The 21,580-nt window shown below is 40.1% G+C and overlaps 1 protein-coding gene across 1 annotated transcript in view; it reads left to right on the forward strand.

Moving 5' to 3' along the window:
- The window catches only part of GRM3 (glutamate metabotropic receptor 3), a 212,099-nt gene that overhangs the window by 126,052 nt on the left and 64,467 nt on the right, over positions 1-21,580 (forward strand). Inside the window, exon 4 of the mRNA XM_029928217.1 lies at positions 12,305-13,160. Within this exon, the coding sequence (XP_029784077.1) occupies positions 12,305-13,160 (856 nt within the window). The remainder of the gene's footprint in view (positions 1-12,304; positions 13,161-21,580) is intronic.

Below are 21,580 nucleotides of genomic sequence, written 5' to 3' on the forward strand. Positions count from 1 at the left end.
CTTTGATATTATTATAATATATTATTGTTAAAAAAAAAAAACTTTTAACATCTCAGTCCAAGAGAAACAGTTCTTGGAGGGATTGAGGGTCATTAAAGGTCAAGTACCAAGCTCAAACCTCTTCAAGTAGTAGAATCAACATTAGCATCCTGATAGTTTGCCTCCCACACTGCTCTCCTGATCATCCTCTCACAGAGCTGAAGCTTAAGGAAACTCCAACTCAAAAGTTATTTCAAATAGAATCTTTTTATTTATTTCCTTTTCAGACTTTTCATTCTAAAGCAATCTCACAAAGCTGATTGTTTTGAAACCTCCCCTCATTGCTCCTGCTTCCCTCCTCCAAAAAAACGGGGGGGGGGGCAATACTGTTCAAGGACTTTATCATGGGGAGGAAGACAACAGCAACAGCAATTTTAAAATGCTTTTGTTAACATTGCTTCATTGTAAAAATTTCTCATCGGAGGTAATTATCTAAGATGCATGTGTTGTTGCTGTTGTTTTCCCCTTTGCTTTGGGATTAATTTATTCCTTAATTAATTTCCCTTCTGTCGTGTTTACTTGGAAACGACTCTTGTGAAAAACAAGAAGTTACCATTAGGACCACTGTCCACTGAGCAACAGAAGGGCCCATGGCTGAGAACCAGCTTGTTTTGCAGTCACATGTCATTGACGGAGGTCACAGGATCAATTGCAAGGAATACAGACATTCCTGATCAAGCAGCAAGTGTTTTATATCACGAAATAGATGAATAGGTGAGCTAATTGAATTAGCTAAACCTAAGACGTGATTTTGCTTTAACAACACCAAGTTCTCTTTTCAAATTACCATTAAACATGTGCCTTTTAAATGGATCAATATATAAGGTTCAGGATTTCAATACGGAAGGAGCCAACACTTAGCAGTTTATAATAATGAAAGTTCATTGATTTAATGCAGTAGAAGTGCTTTTACTGGTCTATGAAAAATGCAGTTGAAAACTTAGAGTATTTTCCTAATTAATAGGCTTTGGAAATTTAAAAATAGTGTTCCAGAAACACTTGGAGTTAAACTCTAAGCAAACGGTGATACTCCAGGCAGTATATCAGTGGGACATTGGACACTAAAATTATGGTGTTGCTATTTTTGACATCACCACCTGGTATGTTATGGAAATCTCTCTGTTACTAGTGACAAAGTCTTGATTCTTGCCAGCTCTGACTTTACCTTCCAATAGAGGGAACTGCAACACAAAGATTAGACAATAGAAGCAACACATTCAAAAACTATATTCCAAATATAGACCAGATTTCCTTGCCACGTGGTCAGAATGGCAAAGCATCTTGAAACATTTGCCGTCACATCATAGAGCTGAATTTGTAGGGCGTGCGTCCCAGGGACGAGTTGGCTTCTCCCAGGCACGGGCCTCCAGTTTGGGGAGCTGACATCAGGTTCACAGTGAGGCCGCACAGAACACAAACCCGGCAATTTAGCTTCCCCAGTGTGGAAAACAGATGTGACTGATAATATCATCTACAATTAGTTCAGAATTTTTCTATAAAAAAGTAGCTTTTCGTAGAAGTAAAACTATGCATATGTGGTAAGCACACATTACCTGTGCTTACACAGTAGTTTTAAGGAACATCACTGAAAACCAGATTTAAAGAAGTCCAACAATAAACACAGGTTGGTGTCATCCAACAAATTTCAACTGTTACCAATGGCCATTGAACTGACTCTCAGTTTTCATTTCCACATTAAAAAACAAGTCTTTACTGGGGATTTAAAAGTTCTTTACCTTTTCTGTACTGCCCAACAACCAATATTATTCATGGCCTGCTTCTTTCCAAGAAGGATTGAAGGTGACCTGTAATGACATGAAAAGGATAACAAAGGAGACACAAATATTTGAATACTGCCAACCAAATAAAACAGGTTTTTAAAAGTTTATTTATTTTTGAGAAAGAGAGAGAGAGAGAGAGAGAGAGAGAGAGTGAGCACAGGAGTAGGGGAGGGGCAGAGAAAGAGTGAGAAAGAGAATCCCAAGGAGGGTCCAGTACAGAGCCCAGTGCAGGGCTCCATCTCATGAACCATGAGATCACGACCTGAGCCAAAATGAAGTCAGATGCTCAACAGACTGAGCCCCCCAGAGGCCCCCAAATAAAACAGTTTTAAGTGAGCTGAAATGTTTCATTAAACCTCCAGTCTTGATATGTCTAGTATGAACTTATTCATCATTACTGGGGTTACATGAACTCACAGCTTAAGTCAGAATAAGCATTTTGTTAATCTTATTACCCTTCCCTGATTCTTTCTTTTCACATTGGATGTCATACCCTATATAGCATCTTTTTACTTATTTTTATTTTTTTTATTCCAGAGTAAGAGAGAGAGAGAGCATGAATGGGAGAGGGAAGACGGGGGGGGGGGAGAGAAAGAGAGAGAGAGAGAGAGAGAGAGAGAGAGAGAGAGAGAGAGAGAGAGAGACTTAAGCAGATCCATGCGGAGTGTGGCTTGATCCCACGAATCGTGAGATCATGACCTGAGCCGAAATTAAGAGACAGATGCTCAACCAATGGAGCCATCCAGGTGCCCACCATAGTCTTTTTTTTTTAAAACACAACTTTGGTATGACATTCCCTTAATTAAAAATTTTAATGGCTTTTTTAAAAAAGAATAAATCCCCACTGTTTAGCACAGCATACAAAACACTTAGTAGGCTAGCTATAGCCCCTCTGTTCTTTCACTTCCACTAAATCTTGCAAGACACTGAGTGCCCGGATAATATTAAACCATTGGATACTATTAAAACAAAGACCTTCTCTGTCTATGTATTCTTACATCTGCCTAGAAACTTCTTTTTCTCTTTTCTCTGCCTGGTGAAGTTTCACAGATCCTTCAAGATCAAGGCTGAAAGTTTCCTCACCATGGGTTTCCTCACTGGCCCTGACTCTCCTGAGTGTCATTAGTTGCTCCTTCACCTGTGTTTTTGTATAAGTTTGTATACACATACCTCAAAATTTTAAACCTTGGTTATGTTTTCTTTTCTTGTACCAGACTATAATTTCATGGAAGACAGTAGGGGGTACATTATTCATGACAGAAAAATCTAAATTTTAGAAGAGTGCCTTGTACCACCGGCCCTGGTCAAAGTCTGCTGAAGGAATGACTGCATCACTATCACTTCCAGAGCCTTTGCTAAGTGCCGGCCCCTGAGTTCAGAACTTCACTTGTGTTATCATTTCATCTTCACAGAACTTCTCAAGCAAGGGACGACTATTATTTCCATCCTACAGATGAGGAAACTGAATCTTAAGGGAGTTAAAATGGCTCATCCAAGGTCATACAATTGATGAGGGTAGGAGCTGGGCTTTCAAATTGTGTCCTCTCTGATTCCACTCTTGTGCCCTAACCACTCTGCTATTTGCTTCTCTCCCTGACAGCTCCATTGAAGTAATGAGCAGTTAACCAGGAAACCATTTATAACACAGTTCTTTGTTAGAAATAATGCGGTAGGTGACCTTCTGCCCTAAATTACTGTCCCAGGGCCTCAGAAGGAAATAGTAACCTTTTTTATTTTGTTTGCTTAACCGGCCCTCATCTACTCTTGGGCATATCAACAACTTGTGGCCTTTGGTTTACAACTCACAAGGTTAGAAATCCCTCTCTTATGGATAAGACTATATTTATCATGTTGTCATTATACAAGTGACTTCAGGGGCCACAGAAAACTTGGTTTAGTGCATCTGGTAGCTCTGTTAAATCCTCAGCAGGCGTTGTCAAAAACCAACACCCAGAGCACGAAAAGAAACGCATCTAAGGCCTCTGCTAGTGTCAGGGCATCCCAGGACCCACACTTTCACAGGTGTCACTGGCAAACACTAATACTCTGGACCAGATCTGACACAGACCTTTTGATCCCAGTGTTGGTGACTGGAATCCAAATGAATTTGCTTCCATGATTTCTCTTGAAAATTAATTCGTGGAGAAAAAAGGGAGCAAACATCACAGGCCGACCGATTCAGTAGTCAAGATACATTCTGGTTCTTCTTCGAAGCACTTGCTAAGTCAGGATGAAAACAAAGTTATTCCTGCAGTAGTGCCTTGTTAGGAAGGGAGCAAGACAGAGTGGCAGTGTCACCTTGAGAAACCTGACATGTCTTAGAGGGCCGGTCTCCCAAAAAACTGTGATCCAAGGAGTCCTACGTGGTTTGCCTATCTTGTCAGCTATGAGAGCACCAAAACAGATCATGCTTCTATTCATAAGTCCATTTGTCATGACTGGAGAAAAGAAAGCATATTACTGTCTGGGTTCTAAGCCACAGGTGTTGAGTGCAGTGATTTCAGGAGAGTTTGGGATAGGAATGAGGGTAACTTCAAGCAATTTTTGTAGGTTTTCGCCACAGATAAAGAATCCTTTATTTGTCTGTACTGGCCCTACAAAATCATCAGGACTGAGGCATGCTGTTGAATGGAAAAGCCAGTATGATTCTTTGACTAGCATTTTGGGGCCACAGCATGTAAGAGTTAGTGACTTTTGCAGATTATACAGAACAAACTGGCATCTGCTACACTCTATTATGTGATTTCCTAAATCCAGATTAATCTCTGGCCTTCAGACATGGGCTGCAGTCAACTGTTTTCATGCAAAATGTTCCCAGATGTGCTGCAGGTAAGGCAGTCCAAAAAAAAATGACTAATCCTTTCCACAATAACAATATGATTGGCATCCTTTATGGGCAGATAACATGTGATGTGAACAGCTTGGATTCCTGAGGCGGTTTCTCAACTAAACACCACCTCCAGTTGCAGATTAAAATATAAGCCAATCCGGGATTTAGTACAGCTAACAGTACAACTTGATCACTCAGAATAGCAGGGTCAGTGAGGTCTCTTACCATCACAACTTTTACAACCTGCTTCATGTACTAACCTGGGTTATGAGGTAGCAGATGGTTCAAAGTGCAGCACTCAGTATTTCTCTTCCAGACTTACATATAATTATTTAATTAAAAGGATGGAACCAAGCATTGAGGACTGCACGTATGATAAAACATCTCAAGCGGTAGGCTTATTCTTAGAAAACAGCCCCAAAGAGACAGATGAACAGCAAAGAACACAAAGGCAAACCCATGCAGGCTATTCTTGAGTCTGCTGGCTCTCAGTATAGCCACAATAATTATTTTTCAAGTATGTATACTTCAGCTGTGTAGACAGCCCTTCTCTTGGAAAGTCAACATGTGATGCCTCTCACCATCTGGAACTTTTGTAGGTAAGTGCAGGTCCACCCAAAAATGAGTTATTGGTGTTCCCTTCAATGTATTAGCACGGTCCCCGAACCAATGATACTGTAAGTCCTGAAAGGGATCTTTGTAAATGGACAATCTCTTGAGTGGGAAATCTATCTCAACATGACTCTAAACTTGCACACTCCTTTTTGTCTTCTGTTGAGAAAAATATTTTGCATGGTGCCATCCCAGAAGGCACAAAGCTCAGGCTTGAAATGGGTATGTCATGGATATCCTGAATGGGAAGAGGGGCTACAGGACTGATGTGGAGGCTCACAAGTGATGGAAATTTCCAATTCATTTTCCCTTTTCACAACATCAAAGAACATACTATCTGAGATCTTTTTAACAGTTCATACTCCTTCACTCTCATGATCAGAACATCATTATTCTGATTAACATGTTCTGATGAACAAATGAAGCATGACACTCAGAGAACTAAAGAGAACAGTCCCCTTGACCTGCTTAAAAAATGTTGGGGGAAGTAAAACTTCCAGGAAAATTATGATCCTTAACTCAAAATTCTCAATGGTGCATAAGGGTGGTTCTGGTGCCAAGAGTAGCATCACCCCACAATCAGCTATTGACTGTTGGAAAGACAAAGTCTTAGACATTCCCAAGAAAGAATAAGTGAGCAGCTGAGGACAGTTCTGAGTGTTTGACTGCTTCTGTATCTTGTATAAGATGCATGTGTCTCCAGAAAAAACTTATCCTACCAGCAGATCTTAATATCAGTTCATGAGGTGAAGCCTGCCTTAGATATATGTTTATATGACCCCCAATTTAGGGATATGTTGTTTGAGGGCTGAGGTTTCATGGATGTGGCCCTTAGTTTGTTTTTCTCAGAATAAAAAGACAGTTTTATACCCTAAAGGGAATTGGTTCAATGACCAGATCCCATTGATATAATATTGACTTCCTTTTATATACTCCCAGTTAGTGATACAGAGATACTTTGAAGAAATCAGTTTTAATCATATGAAATACTCTGCTTCAGATTCCTGAATGTCTAAGCCAATTCCCTGTCTTATATGTCATCTCATTTTTGTGCAAAACTGAATGTAATTAGTGAAGGATCCATATTGCACAGCAAATTGTTTATCAATAGTGTTTGAGATTATCTTTACATTGCCTGCTGGTGGCCAGCTATTTTTTTCCCCCAGAAATCTATCCTTGTAATAGAAAAGATCACATGGGAGAATAGCAAACCACCAGCTCATCGAGCAATCCATCCATTTAGCAAACATTACAGAGCATTGTAATACTCTGCAAGGCATTGAGGAAACAGAAATTAACAGTACAAACCCCCAGCCTTAAGAGTTCTCATACCAAGAGAGGAATTAGGGAATAGAAATCACCATATACTTTGATTAGTGCTAGGAGGAAAATATGTAAAAGAAAAAAGCCTCAGCGTGAAGTGAGGTATCAAGAAAGAGAAGGGACTCTTGAATGGGTTAGCCACGCGGACACGTGGAAAAGGTCATTTTAAGCAGAAAGAATGCCATGTGCAAAGGCATGTAGATTTGAGAACATCGTATCTAGTAAACGTGATGCATAGACACAGAACATAATAAATAGAGAGAAACTACACAGAACTGAGCTTATCTGGAGAAAAAAAGAATGGGAGAATGGCGGCAGATGTTCAAATGGCTTGTAAAACTGGCTTGTTGGACAACGACTGCAGATGAAGCCCATCCTAAACAACACCTTGCAATTACAAAAATGAGGAAAATACAAGAAATCTTAATTTTAGATCATGTCACCTGCTAAGTAATAGTAACCTGGCCAAGTCCAGCATCCTAAATGTTTCTCCTCAAGCCAACAGAGTCAATGTATTTGTATTTGTGACTTTCTGGGTTGCAATGAAAACAGGGCAATAGGTAGTTCTGCCTAAATTAAAACCACCCAGAAAATGGATACCCCAACGTGTCTGAACACTGACACAAAACTGTAATACATGGTACATGGAAGAAGGGGTTCTATTAAACCTGCACGCAGCCTCTCTAGCCCTAGGAAATAACAGGCTGTGCCATAAGGTCATTGTGTTTCTCGCATAAATCATGAAGTCAGACATGATCATGATATTTATAGCTTGAAGCTTTCAACCTCACAGTTAAAATTTCCCAGTGGATTCTCAAACAACTGCTGTTATCGCTGAAGATGGTCAATCAGAAAAGAAATGCTTAGGGAGACCCTATAAAATACAGACTGAAAAAGGAAAAAATAGAGATATACTTTTGATACCAAGGAATGATGACTCATGGTCCTCAAATCAAGGAGTTAAGGCCTTCAGAAATTTAAAAAAAGACAAGCATGTTATAACTTGAAATATATCAGTGCTATAGCATAGTGAGAATAATTGCAGATGACAGAGGTTCAGAACTGGGGCTGCAGAGTAGATTAAATGTGGGAAGTTGAGCACACGGCCAAAATGCCTGGGAACAAATCCCATCACCTATGGACTCTGTAGCAAGATCCCAAGGCAGTCTGTGCCTCAGTTCCTCAGTCTACAAAATAGGATAATGGTAGGATCTACTGCATAAGACTGTTATGACAATCAAAGCACATAATACATCTACAACAGTTAGAACACTAGCAAGCATAAAACAATTAACATCATTAAAAATACTAGGGATCTTTAAAAGGTTTCTCCAAAAGGGCAGTCTTCCAATAGTAACTGAGAGAATCCGGACTGTGAGATAGTGCCTCCCCGTTGACTTCTGAGGAACTGTGAAATGGAATCTAAAGAGAGTAACGCCCTCAATAATCCATCTTTGATTTTAGCCTCCCTTGGACTTGGTGCTGAACTGCAGCATTGCATTTGTAACCTCATTTCCCCCTAGTTTTCTTATTCTTTATTCGCTTGTGTCATTTTAACATGAAGTCAGAAATTTACATCTCTCCCTGTGTTAATATCACCTTATTGCCAGCAAGGGACTCTAGTCCTTTGGAAAAATCAAGAGAATGGACCCGAATTTTAGTTTTTCTGTTTACTGGTTGTGTAAGTTCTGGAAAGTCACTTCACTCTGTGAGCTTCAGTTTCCTCATCTATAAAACAAAAGGCTTAGGTCATCTTCATGGTTCCCTTCAGCTCTAAAATGTAAAGGTCTTGTAGTTTATTTGCATTTTTTTTTCAAAGTCACTGATAAAAATTTAACCTTACTTGACCACTTTATATAGACTTTGTTCCAAATGTTCTCTTTCTCAACCAATTCCTATCACTTTCCCTTTTCCACAAGAGTCCAAGTAATGTCACTGATGCCTTGTTGAAGTCCTGGTCCTCCAGGACTATAATTCTTCCCTAAATAGGTCCACAGAGATGTTCTCTAGTGAAATTCATTCTATGGAATGCATGCTCTTCCTTTCTAAGTGCCTGCATGCTCTCTAATAAAAGACTCTAGCGGCACCTGGATGGCTCAGTCGGTTAAACATCTGACTTCAGCTCAGGTCATGTTCTCACCACTTGTGAGTTTGAGCCCTCTTTCAGGCTCTGTGCTGACAGCTCAGAGCCTGGAGCCTGCTTTGGATTCTGCATCTCCCTCTCTCTCTGCCCTTTCCCCACTCTCTCTCTCTCTTTCAAAAATAAACATTAAAACAATTTTTTTAAAAAACTCTATTCTAGTTACCAAAACACATCCTACTTAGTGATTTAATCTTAATTTATATTTTCTAAATTTGCCCCTCCTCCTTCTTTTTCACCCTGACAATCCTCCCCTTACTGAGTTCTCAAAGATTACTGTTGGGAATTCCATAGATTCATCTGCTATTTTTCCCAGAATTCAGAACTGGAGGCAAACTCAAATAACATGATTATGGGTTTTTGTTTAGTCTTCTCTCCCACATTGATGCGAGATAAGATTTTCATTTAACTGTATTACCAACTCCACATTGGGAAACATTTTTAATGAAAAGAGAGAAAAGGCAAGAGGGACACGCCAAGGTCTTTTCTTTCACCATCTGGAACCATCTTCCCCAGCCAATGAGTCTCTCTTTTCACCATGTCTTCTCCTGAAACATAAACACGTAACAGTAACAGCAACACCAAAAATCACTCTGCTCCATTTTCACATTCTGTGTTTTAGTCTCCCTAATTCTTACAAGGTGCATTCCCGTCATTAATGCTGCTTATGGGGATGCCCAAGCACCTGATAACAGCTCTAGCACCCACCTCTTGTCCCTAGTTCTTTTATCACTCCCATTGGGTTCTTTGGAGACCTTGTCTTTACCGTCTTATTGAAACTATTCTATATAGTCTAAGTTATTTTTCAAGTCTTTCTATCTCTTTTAGGCTATGTACCTTTTTAGAGTCTCTGTCCATGAGAAGTGTATCTCTACTTTTAAACCATTCTTTTTGCTAACACATATATAACTTGATCCTCACTCTACTCCTACTAATAATATAATTGGATAAATTTCTCCCAAAATTTCACATTACCTCTCCAGCCTAAAATTGTTCTTCTTTTACTTTTAAAATGATGTCCAGTGTAGGAGTTCCCCTTATTCCTTCATGCTTTCTCAGAGGAACCAGATGGCCAGGAAAGCAAGTCAAGAATGCTGCAGATGCCCAATTTTTAGACAAATTAGATAGGAAACATCCAGCTGACAACTCTCTGGAGATTCCCCAACTCTTGTTCCAAGTTCTATGTTAGTAAGAAAGCTCATGTAGATGATCCACGCTGGATGCCACAGCATCGCTCCTATTCTTCCCTCTTCTTCCCACCTGGGTGTCCGTCTGGGCTCCACCCTTCAGATTCATAGTTACGTACTAGGAATAATTCTAATAACTGCAATAATTACACTTTGATTCTAGCCCTCCACATTCCTCAACATGCTACACCTCATCTTGGCCCCTTCCCAGTGCAGGGAATCTTTTCCGCATTGCCATTATTCTATGCATAATTCATTCTATCATACAGCCTGCCTTATCTGAAAATTGTTTTCAGACATCCTGGAGAGGTAGACATGAAGCCACAGGATCCTATCAGTCAACAGATGAGAACACTTTTCTTAAGCAGCTTCTCATTACTTGTACTCCTCTGGGAGAAGAAAGTTTTGGCACCTTAGGATCCTTTTACTGTGGCTCCTCGCTGCCAGAAAATAATATTTCTCGGCATTATTCAGGTCCTTTCATTCTCTGCCTCCCTGAGGGGGTACAGGTCTTGACGAATGTAACTTGAAGATAAGAAAACTGTAGCATCGAGAAGAGATGGCTTCTCCAGCGCTACCCAGAAATACCAGCACCAAGCCACGCCTGTGCGCAGACAGGGCTCTCTCTTACTGCCAGTCTGCCACCAGAGCACATAAATCCAAAGGAAGCCAGGTAATCAGTCTAGAAGTTATGACAGTACTTGCTTATTCTCCCATCAATCAGGCTGAATAAACAAACAATACTCCGCGTTCAAATGAATCGGGGTCGGCCATTTTGTTCAGGGTCTCCTGGTCCTGATACAAGAAGAAATAAATGGCACACTAGCTTTCATCCACCCAGCCACTTACCTCTATTCCCCCCAATTCATCCATATCCTAAAATTTTGTTTAGCATGTTTTCACCAAATCCAAGAAAGATTTGGGTCTTATATTTGCTTTGTTTTGGACAGTAAACACCAGATCTTCTAGCTGTTTTATTGGTAGTTAAGTGAGAGGGACCATGATTTGAAATGATATAGAAAACATTTTTGATGGCTCTGGGCTATATCAAGTGTTGGTTTTAATAGCAGGCCAGATCTCCAAGAACATGCTGTGTGGCTGTGTATGAACTTGGCTGTTAGTTTCCTTTCCCAGATGAAATGATGATTAATCAGGACTCAGATGTCAGTTGTTTTATGTTACTTGTGCTCTTTGCTAACAGCTGCCTGTTTCAAGCTGTGCTCCCTACATGTCGAATGTAAACCTGAAACCACAATCTCCAGAAGGAAAATTGCAAAGCACTCATGGAGCATATCAGAATATTCAGTTTTTTTTCAGATTAAAGTACAATTAGAATGTTATATAACTTAGCTGAAGTCAGTATAGAGACAGAAGGGTTTAGGATATGTGAAGTACCCAGGAAAAATTAAAATAAACCTATTATTAGATATACATATAATGTGTGCAGATATTTTAAGATAATATTTTTATGCAAATACTCAATGCATAAAATGCTCCTTAGTAAGCTAGTGTCACCTTTTTTTTCTGAAATAAGTAACAACAGTGAACTATTACTGGTAGGTGAATTATGACAAATTTAAAGCCTTTATTCAAGCTTTAAAATTTTGAAGGAGATTGTTCTTTCTTGATAAGGTCTTTAATACTTCCTTGCTTTTTATTAAAAAATGCCATAAAAATAGCATTTGTATGCTTTCTTTTCACAGTCTAAACAGAAACAAAATTTTAAATGGAAAAAGAAAGCAAAGAAAATGTTTGTCAAGATTTTCAGAAGTTTAGAAAAGCCTATGCCAAAATTTGGAGTGGACAAAAAAATTTTTTATTTTTTCCCCCTTAACCTAGATAATAAATGTCTAATTTGGACTGTCCATGTGGCATAAGGTTCCCAAATTAAACTCTTTCAGAGATTGCCATTTTTAGCAAAAGAGGGGGAAGTGAGAATCAGGCAACACCCAGGCTCTTTCTATACAACCGCAGCCAAGTAGTCTAAAAACAGGTTTGGCCAATTCCCTTGTCAGTTCATCCTCTGACTGAGCTGCAGCAGGACCCTGGAAACTTCAACCAATCACTCGGAAGACACCTGAACAGGACTGATCTCAGCCCTGGGGCCAGCATGAGGTCTAGGACGCAGAGTGGACCTCCCTTCTCATTTCTCTCCGGTGCCCTTTCCCAAAGCATAAGCATTCCTACTTGAAACCTGCTCCCTTAAAATCCAAAACACAGTGCAGGGAAGCTTCTGGCAATGTGCTAAGAAGACTTTAGCGATCTAAGGGTGAAAAGTGAGCTGGTTCAACAGTCCGGGATCATTCATTTTTCACATGCATTTACCACTAGGTTTCTAAAACAAGTACTTCTCTTTCTCGTCCCTTCCCCACCCCTTGAACCCCCTCCCCAGGTGGCAAACCTGCTAAGGCTCTTCCAGATCCCTCAGATAAGTTACGCGTCCACCAGCGCCAAACTCAGCGACAAGTCACGCTATGATTACTTTGCCAGGACCGTGCCCCCCGACTTCTACCAGGCCAAAGCCATGGCTGAGATCTTGCGTTTCTTCAACTGGACCTATGTGTCCACCGTGGCCTCGGAAGGCGACTATGGAGAGACAGGGATCGAGGCCTTCGAGCAGGAGGCCCGCCAGCGCAACATCTGCATCGCCACGGCGGAGAAAGTGGGTCGCTCCAACATCCGCAAGTCCTATGACAGTGTGATCCGTGAGCTGCTGCAGAAGCCCAACGCACGAGTCGTGGTCCTCTTCATGCGCAGCGATGACTCGCGCGAGCTCATCGCTGCAGCCAGCCGCGCCAACGCCTCGTTCACCTGGGTGGCCAGCGACGGCTGGGGCGCGCAGGAGAGCATCGTCAAGGGCAGCGAGCACGTGGCCTATGGCGCCATCACACTGGAGCTTGCCTCGCACCCTGTCCGCCAGTTCGACCACTACTTCCAGAGCCTCAGCCCTTACAACAACCATCGGAACCCCTGGTTCCGGGACTTCTGGGAGCAGAAGTTCCAGTGCAGCCTCCAGAACAAGCGGAACCACCGGCGCCCGTGTGACAAGCACCTGGCCATCGACAGTAGCAACTACGAGCAAGAATCCAAGATCATGTTTGTGGTGAACGCGGTGTATGCCATGGCCCACGCCCTGCACAAAATGCAGCGTACCCTCTGTCCCAATACCACCAAGCTTTGTGATGCTATGAAGATCCTGGATGGGAAGAAGTTGTACAAGGACTATTTGCTGAAAATCAACTTCACAGGTAAGCAAGGAACCCTCCTGGGCTCTATGGGGTGAACAGGTGGAATCACACAAGAATCAAATACCTCTGCCCCTGACCCAGAAATTTGCATTTCAGAGCCACAAAAAGGGTCTAACCTGTTACACAAATATTCCAAGATGCAATATGATGGCTCTGATGTTCTTACTAATTTTTGAGGGAATATCTTGGCTGTTAGACTGCTAAATTCTAAGGCTCCCTAGGCTAGGCTGATCTGTGATAGCTGCCTACATGCATACTATGCCACATTTGCTCTCTTTCTTGTTAGCTGTAGGGTATGACATGTGTGATATGGGCATTTAATCTTCTTTAGCAGAATTGGCAACTCTCTAAGGAACATGAACTTCCAAGCCCTCTTTGTGGGTGATTTGAGCAAAAGAATCTAATAACTTTCACAGTGGGTGAGAGAAAAAAACATCGCTGTTTTCCCAGAGCTTAATTAGGGGAGAAAAGGGAAAAACACTCAGACCATGGTGATTTCCAGGCATTTGAGTTTATTTCTTCCACTATACAGAAATGTTTCCATTTTGGCATTAAGAGATGTGGATTTTCTCAAATGACGTTATGAAATGAAACATTGTGAGAGCTTTAGTATAAGCAAACTGAAGAGTGATGAAAGGCATCTCAATACTGTAGTGAATAGGCAAAGGTGTATTTGCAATGGCTTTTGTTTCCTCTTTGTTTGATTCTAAGTATGGTAAAGTATTTCTAAATATAGCATTGCATTTCAATGCATTACTAGCATAAAAAGCACAAAATTTTTAGGTTTGATTTCTGTACTAAGGTGCTGGCTCTGAGGACTTTACTTTATCCCAATTCATAAATGGTAAGTAGTATTATAGGGACCAAAAAAATTGATGCCAAAAATATTACAATAATAAAATGCTTTCATTTGCCTAAATTGCTAATAATAATAATAATCTCCCATTCCATTAGGGCATCCTAATCTGCACAGTCTGTTTCAATTGGCTTATACCCCAAGAGATAAAACTTTGTATGCTCAAATCATACTGTGTTTAGAATAAGTGGCAGTTCCCACATCATCTTTATAGATGATTACTCAGAAGTCAAATGACCTGAAAAATCACTGGTAATACTGAGAGAGGACCATTCCTATTCCAGAAGTCTAATTCCTAAACCAGCCTTGAAAATAAGAACAAAATTTACCAACCTGCATTTTTGTACATCTTTTCTTCATTCTACCCAGAGGGAGCCAAAAGTAGTGGAAATCAGTCATGTCAATATTTCCTCCTATTCATCTACTAGAAACTTCTTACCATTAGAATGACTGTATATAACTGGTAAAGATGAAACTCTTTGTGCCCTGAACCCCCAAGGGATGCATTCCATATAGAAATAATATATATTTACCTCAAAAATCTCAGATCAATTTCCACTGCCATCTCCAGAAAATAAAAAAGGACAATGGAGTCAGTAAAATAGAATCTTTAAGTATAAGTGAATTTTTCAAGTATCTGTAAATAACATCTACAATGCACTTAATTCTTAAAAATAAATAAGATAAGCATCCTTCCTACCCCTCTTCAGATCATTCCTGGAGTCATTGTTTATCTTTATTCACCACATGTATTCATTAACCTTATTATTGTAGTTCATTCCTTACTCCTTAATATGCAAATACACAAGTCTATCCACTCATCAGTAGCTACTATAAAGGGAACTCTTAGATTTCAGTGAGCCCTTGCAAGGTATTTTATGTGACCAAAATATTTTCCTTCATTTCATGGCCTGAGTCTTAAGTGGCAAAGAAAAGTGAAGAAATAAGACCATTATTTGGATAAATGAAACCGAATTATTTTCTTTTTGTCTGTCTTGTTCAATTACTGGCTTTGATTCTACAATTTGGTTCGGCTTTATAAACTTGACCACAAAGTGCTATTTTAGCCTTCTCAATTTGTTCAACATTGCGAGTCATTCTTTATCTCTGAAGAGAGGAGAAGGGTGAAAACAGAGAAGAGAGGGAACTGAGATCAGCCACCAGTGCCACAGTGCTTAGCTGTGTGAGACTTGGACAAGAAAACACCTTAGTAGGGGAGGACAGTGAGGTGCTAAAGGAGCTAAGTATGTACATTCACAAAACAATAATGCTAACCTAGTTATCTACTGAAAAACAGGTATTGTTTTACTTTTTTTTTTCTGAAATAGCATCTTTGTTTTTCTAACTTGAATATTGACACAGTGGACTAAGCACAATAGTAAACAGCAAACAATCTTTGCACAGTTGGGTCGAACAAGTTCCCTTCCAGCCATCTGCTTGTACTCCGTGCATTTACTTCAAGATTCTTCTGACAAGGGGTAGTTGCAGCCAGTTCCTTATGGGCTCTAGCCATTATAGGTTGGAAGAGCTAAGCCCCCTGAGAATTTTAATTACATAAATTAAAATACTCTTTGGTTCCTTGGTATATTCCTGCTAGCTAGTTCCATTGTTGGCAAACATGAGTATCTTTGAAGTTAACCTAGTTTCAATATTCCTTTTGCAAAAGAGATTTTGCAGAACTATGCTTTCTTAAAGGTTCTTCAAAATAGTGAGCTCTCCTCGCACATGATCTAGCCACTGTCTACCTCCCTAGACTCATCTTTTGTTCTATGCCCCATCTTCACCCTTCCTTCCATAAAGACTACTTGCAGTTCTTCAAGTACATCTTGCCTTTGTATCCTCTGTGCATAAAATATACATGTAATGTACATTTCTGTTTCATCCGTGTAGAACACTCTCATCCCATCCTCATCTGCCCTATCTAATACTTTCACTTATTCAGTCTCCACTGCTATCACCCTGGTCCAAGCCACCAAGATCTCTAGGCTACATTTCTACAATAGCCTCCTAATTGATTTGTTCTTGCCCACCACCAACCCAGCCTCTGCAACCCATTCTCTACAGGACAGCCAGAATGTTCTTTTAAAACTTAAATCAGGGGTGCCTGAGTGGCTCAATTAATTACGGGTCCAACTCTTGATCTCACCTCAGGTCATGATCTCAGGGTCATGGGATTGAGCCCTGCACTGGGCTCCATGCTGAGCCTGGAGCCAGCTTGGGGATTCTCTCTCTTTGCCCTTCCCCACTCTCTCTTTCTCTGTCAAATAAAAAGAAATTATAAAAAGTAAAACAAAACTTAAATCAGAGCCAGTCACTCCTCTGATCATAACCTCTTAGAGACTTCCCCCATTTCACTCAATAGTAAAAGTCAAATAATCCTTGCAATGCCCTACAAATGTCTTCCAGCATCCACTCTTCCCCTGTCCCTCTGACTCTCCTGTCACCACCTGTTGCTCCCCTCTTTCCTACTTCACTCCAGCTGCCCTTGTTTCCAAACTCAGGGCTTTTTCACTGCCCCTCCTCTCTCTGCCTGTGATGCCACTCCCCCACATATTCCTACAGCTAGGTGATTCCTTCAAGCCTTTACTTAAATGTTAGCTTTTCAAAGATGCCCACCAGGCAATCCTCCTAAAAACTGCAATTCACTGCCCCCACCCCACCACAGGTTGTCCCTGTTTCTTTTAAGCTGTTCTACTTCTTTTATATACCATATTTTTTTTTCACTTTCTCTCATACCGGATCATTTATTTTCATGTTTATTCTCTATTGTTTGATCTTCATGTTTGACTATAAATTCCATGAAAACAGAAATCATTATCAATTTTTTCACTGATGTAGCTCAAGCATAATGAGCACTCAATAAATATTTATTGATTAAGAATAGCACTTGATACCCAAACTTACATTTCCTTCTCTGTCTCCATTACTAGATTGTGAGCTTTTTCGAGGCAGAGAAGATAAGTTTTTATCTCTGATCTGAAATACTCAAATCCAATTTCTGGCACAGAGTGGGCATTCCACAAATGTTTACTAAAGGAATGAGGAATGAGAAAAACCATCAATTTTTTATTGATTTATTCATTCTTTTTAAAGAAACTTAATGTATATATTGCATTCACTAACAAATGAATTTCAACAAAGAAAAGTATCTGACATCTAGAATGGCCTCCTTTTATCTAAGCACTGTCATTTAGTTGTGTTCTATGATTGTATTTGAGATAAATTTAAGACCTAACAGAGTTAGCTCTGGATCTCTTACCCATCCCTGTTTTATAGATGAAGCTCCCAACCCACAGTGATTTGCCTCCTTTTATCTAAGCACTGTCATTTAGTTGTGTTCTATGATTGTATTTGAGATAAATTTAAGACCTAACAGAGTTAGCTCTGGATCTCTTACCCATCCCTGTTTTATAGATGAAGCTCCCAACCCACAGTGATCTGCCCAAGGTCATCACCTGATTAGTGGCAGGAGCAAAGACTGAAATCTAGGGCTGAGATCATTGGATCCAGGGCTGCTTTTATATGGAACCAAGGACCCTAGGAAGCTGAAGACTTTGATCCCAAACGCCTAACATCATTTTTGACACACATTAAATATTAATGGAATGTTTATTGAAGAAATGAAAGACAACTGGCCAACAAGTAGGAAATTTGTTTCTTTTTGTGCTCCTCTCTATGATACCTTTAATGTTCCTGGGCCACACTTCCAATCAGTTGGAGCTGAGGTGGTTCATAAAACACCCAAACCTTGAAAGCTGAGCCTTAGGATCTAAATCTTAGGATATTATAAAACTTTTTTTCAGGGGCACCTGAGTGGCTCAGTCAGTTGAGTGTCTGACTTTGGCTCAGGTCATGATCTCATGGTCTGTGAGTTCAAGCCTCTTGTTGGGCTCTGTGCTGACAGCTCAGAGACTGGAGCCTGCTTTGGATTCCATGTATCCTTCTCTCTCTACCCCTCCTCTACTTGCACTCTCTCTCTCTCTCTCTCTCAAAAGTAAATGAAGATTAAAAAATTTTTTTAATTATTTTCAAAGTTTTTTTTGTTGTTAGTAAAGTTTTTTCCATCTGAAAGAGTCATGTCATGGAGAATTCTGATTGAAATATTTAAATGCAAACTATGTTTATTGTTATTGACTTTCGAAATTACTTTGAATAAAATTCCATGTGCTCATCATGCAAAAGGAAAACTTAAACTACTAAGTCAGTTAAAAACATAGGAAATCGGACCATTAAACATCCAAAGAAATGCAACATTGCTGGCATTTCTGTGTGTTCTCAGTACAGTACAATCCCTGTCACTTTTTATTCTGAGACCAATTCCAGAAAGTGGAGGAGAATAAAATCACAGAGTGACAAAAGGCCTTCCTCAAAGATGAACCTGCCCCTACTCCTCACTTGACAGAGGTGGAAATTCAGGATGTCAGCATTATTATCTTCACTTACTGAAGCACATAAAAGTGAACTCAACTGGCAGAGTGATGTGGTAACCAGAGTACACCCAATTCAAAAGAAAAAAAGGAAGAGCTCCCACTTACTGAACATACTGCCAGAGGTGCTCCAAGACACATCCTCTATCGAATAGGCATTCCCTTGGAAATAACATTCAGAACCTTCCTCTGTGATCCGCAGGTGTTGGTGGACTGGAATGTTTGGTAATGGAGAAATTGAGAACCTGACCCCATAGGATATTTATCCAAGATCACTGAACGAAATAGGTGACATCAACATCCTGATTTAGACATTCATTCAGCAGAAAAGTTCAGACTTCATGCTAGGACCTGGGGACACAAGAATAAACAGGACAGATTCAATCCTTGCTTTAGGGAGCAACTCAAATAGCAAAGCAAGATTATTGGGGCCAGCAATGTTATGGCCTTGGTCTAGCTTTTGTGTTTGTTGAGTTTTAGTTTTTATATTGAATTGGAAAATTATTATGTATCTTAGGCCCAGAAGAAATCTCCAACTCACGAGCAAATCTCATTCCCAAGACTTGACTTACAGGGGAAGAGGACAACTCCCTATTATGGCTAGATTTGTGGGTTGAAACAGGACTGAATAATAGCAATGACAGTTTCTGTTGTTAATTTTGTTGTTGCTCATTTTTGCATGTGTTTTTTCTGTTTTCTTTTTTTGGGGAGGCGGGTAGACAAGGGGATGGAGAGGTGAGGCACACTCACCTCCTGGTTCCAGCAAAGAGACAGGCTGCTGAGATCAGAGGCCTGGAGCCTGGTGGGGATGGCGCAGGCTTGTTATTACGTTTACAATTCTCCACACCTAGAGGAGGAGCAGAGGCAAAGATGAGTAATCCAGCCTCACTGTCCCACTCAGCTCTGTGTCTGACTCATCCAGTAGGTCCAAGGATCACTCCTGGTTGGGACTGTAATCACAGAGCACAGGCCAGGAAGGGCAGATTTTCTGGAACACTGCACTCCAAGGAATATGTTTGAGCTGGCCCCAACCCAGCAAGGCTCTCCTCTTGAAAAGTACAGGGCCATCCAAGGCACAGTGAGGAAGCCAAAATGGTAATGGCCACGTCTTTAGATGAATGGGCTTTGAAGTCCCTGAAAGAGCAAACTGCTCTTGATCTTGCTTCCTCCCTTGGAACATTTGTAGTTCCCACAAAAGCACAGAAACTTGTTCCAGCTCTGCTGATCAAAAGCATTTCCAAAATGTAAAGATAAATATCCTGTACTTCTTTCTCCCCTTTTCTCTCTGGTCAGCTTCCTGGGGTCACAAGAATAAGACTTAAACCCCCAAAGGACACCACTAATGTGGTTACTTATTTGTTTATGCGCCATGCTTCTGTGCTCTGGTGTCTTAGAAGCTTGAGAAATGGTTCTCAGTTTAAGGTCACACGGTGGAGAACAGGAGCCTCTAGAAAACCTCATTTTCCACTTTGGCCTGAGCTTTCTGCTGTTGCTATTTAGTATTCTTATCATCTAGCTGTTATTACTACTATCATTATTTCATAATCCTTAATTTATCTTGATTCATTTGAGGAGCCACCCTGTCTATAAAGCAGAAAAAAGTAATAGTCCCCAATGAAGAATAAAAGAAAGAGATTCTCCCACTTTGCTGATCAGAAAAACGTACAATAAATGTACTATCTCCTAGATGTTTTCAGGCTTTGTGGACACTGTGGTGTATTTATAGGAATATCCGTTACAAAGGTGTCTGGAGATTGAGGAAAATATTCTGAGCATTTTCTAACACTATAGCTAACATATAGTTTAAAAATAAGTTTAGCCTATGTTCCTGACCTTTGGGACCCCTGGTGTTATCCCACAATAACCTAGTCTTTAAATGTTTCTAGTCTCAGTTGAATTGGAAACACTGTTTTTCTACTGACATAAACCTTTGTGCTACCACTCATCTTCAAGAGAACACTGGAAAGCCACAATAGATAAAGGAAGTATTTCTGATGGATTTAGGGGAAAAAAATTCTGACCGTGATGGTCCTCATATACTGAAAAAGAGGACTTTTCTCTGAAGACTTTAAAAGATTAAATTGTCATCTAATGAAGCAGGTGGTTATGGGAGATCCCTCCCAGAGTTGGGTTTAGTAGGAATCTAACAAAATTGTCCTAATACCAGAGGAGTGAACATAGCTTCTGAAAACTAAGGAGGTGATGTTGCAGCCCGAGGATAGGCACTGAGGACAATGACTAAAGAACTCAATGCCTGGTCACTATCCTTACCTCCCTTTTTCTTTAAACATTTAACAAGTGTCCATAGTATTATTAGTCACTGTACGTGATATCACCAGGAAAGATTACATAGTCATCCTTCACATTCTTTCTCAAATTCCTAGGATTATATCTGGGGTTAGTATCAGCACTTCTTTGTATCTAGTTCATTCCAAATCAGTAATATTTAAAGGATTCATCCCACTGCCTCAGATAAGGTGGTAGGGCTCCCAGAAGTTATAGTACTAAGGGACATTTCAGAATACCTAAAATCTTAATTCCATAACAAAATTCTAAATAATTTTACTGGCACAGAGTTGACCATAAATTACATTCCCAAAATAATATCTCAAATACAAAATTATGTTGATTCACATGCTAAGTGGCTGAACCAAGTATGACTTCTGGCCATATGACTATCGGTATTTTTCAATTTTTTAATTTAAAAAAAATTTTCTTCCAGTTTTATTGAGACAAAATCAACATGTAACATTTTGTAATTGTAATGTATACAATGTGTTGATTTGATATTTATTGCCGAGTAAACCATCATATCATTAGCTAATACCTCCATCCTATCATATATGTACTATTACTTTTCTGTAGTGAGAACTACAGAACTACTCTTCTAGCACATAATACAATATTATTAACTATAAGCATCATGCTGTACATTCGATCCCCAGAATTTATTCATCTTACAACTGGAAGTTTATACTCTTTGACCACCATCCCCCTAGTTCCCCCAACCCCCTAGCCCCTGGTAAACACCATTCTAATCTCTGTTTGTAGGAGTTCAGGTTTTTAGATTCCAATTATAAGTTAGATCATACATAACATAATGTCCCCCAAGGTCATCCATGTTGTCACAAATGGTA

The sequence above is a fragment of the Suricata suricatta genome, chromosome 2 (assembly GCF_006229205.1).
Source record: "Suricata suricatta isolate VVHF042 chromosome 2, meerkat_22Aug2017_6uvM2_HiC, whole genome shotgun sequence".
Classification (NCBI taxonomy): Eukaryota; Metazoa; Chordata; class Mammalia; order Carnivora; family Herpestidae; genus Suricata; species Suricata suricatta.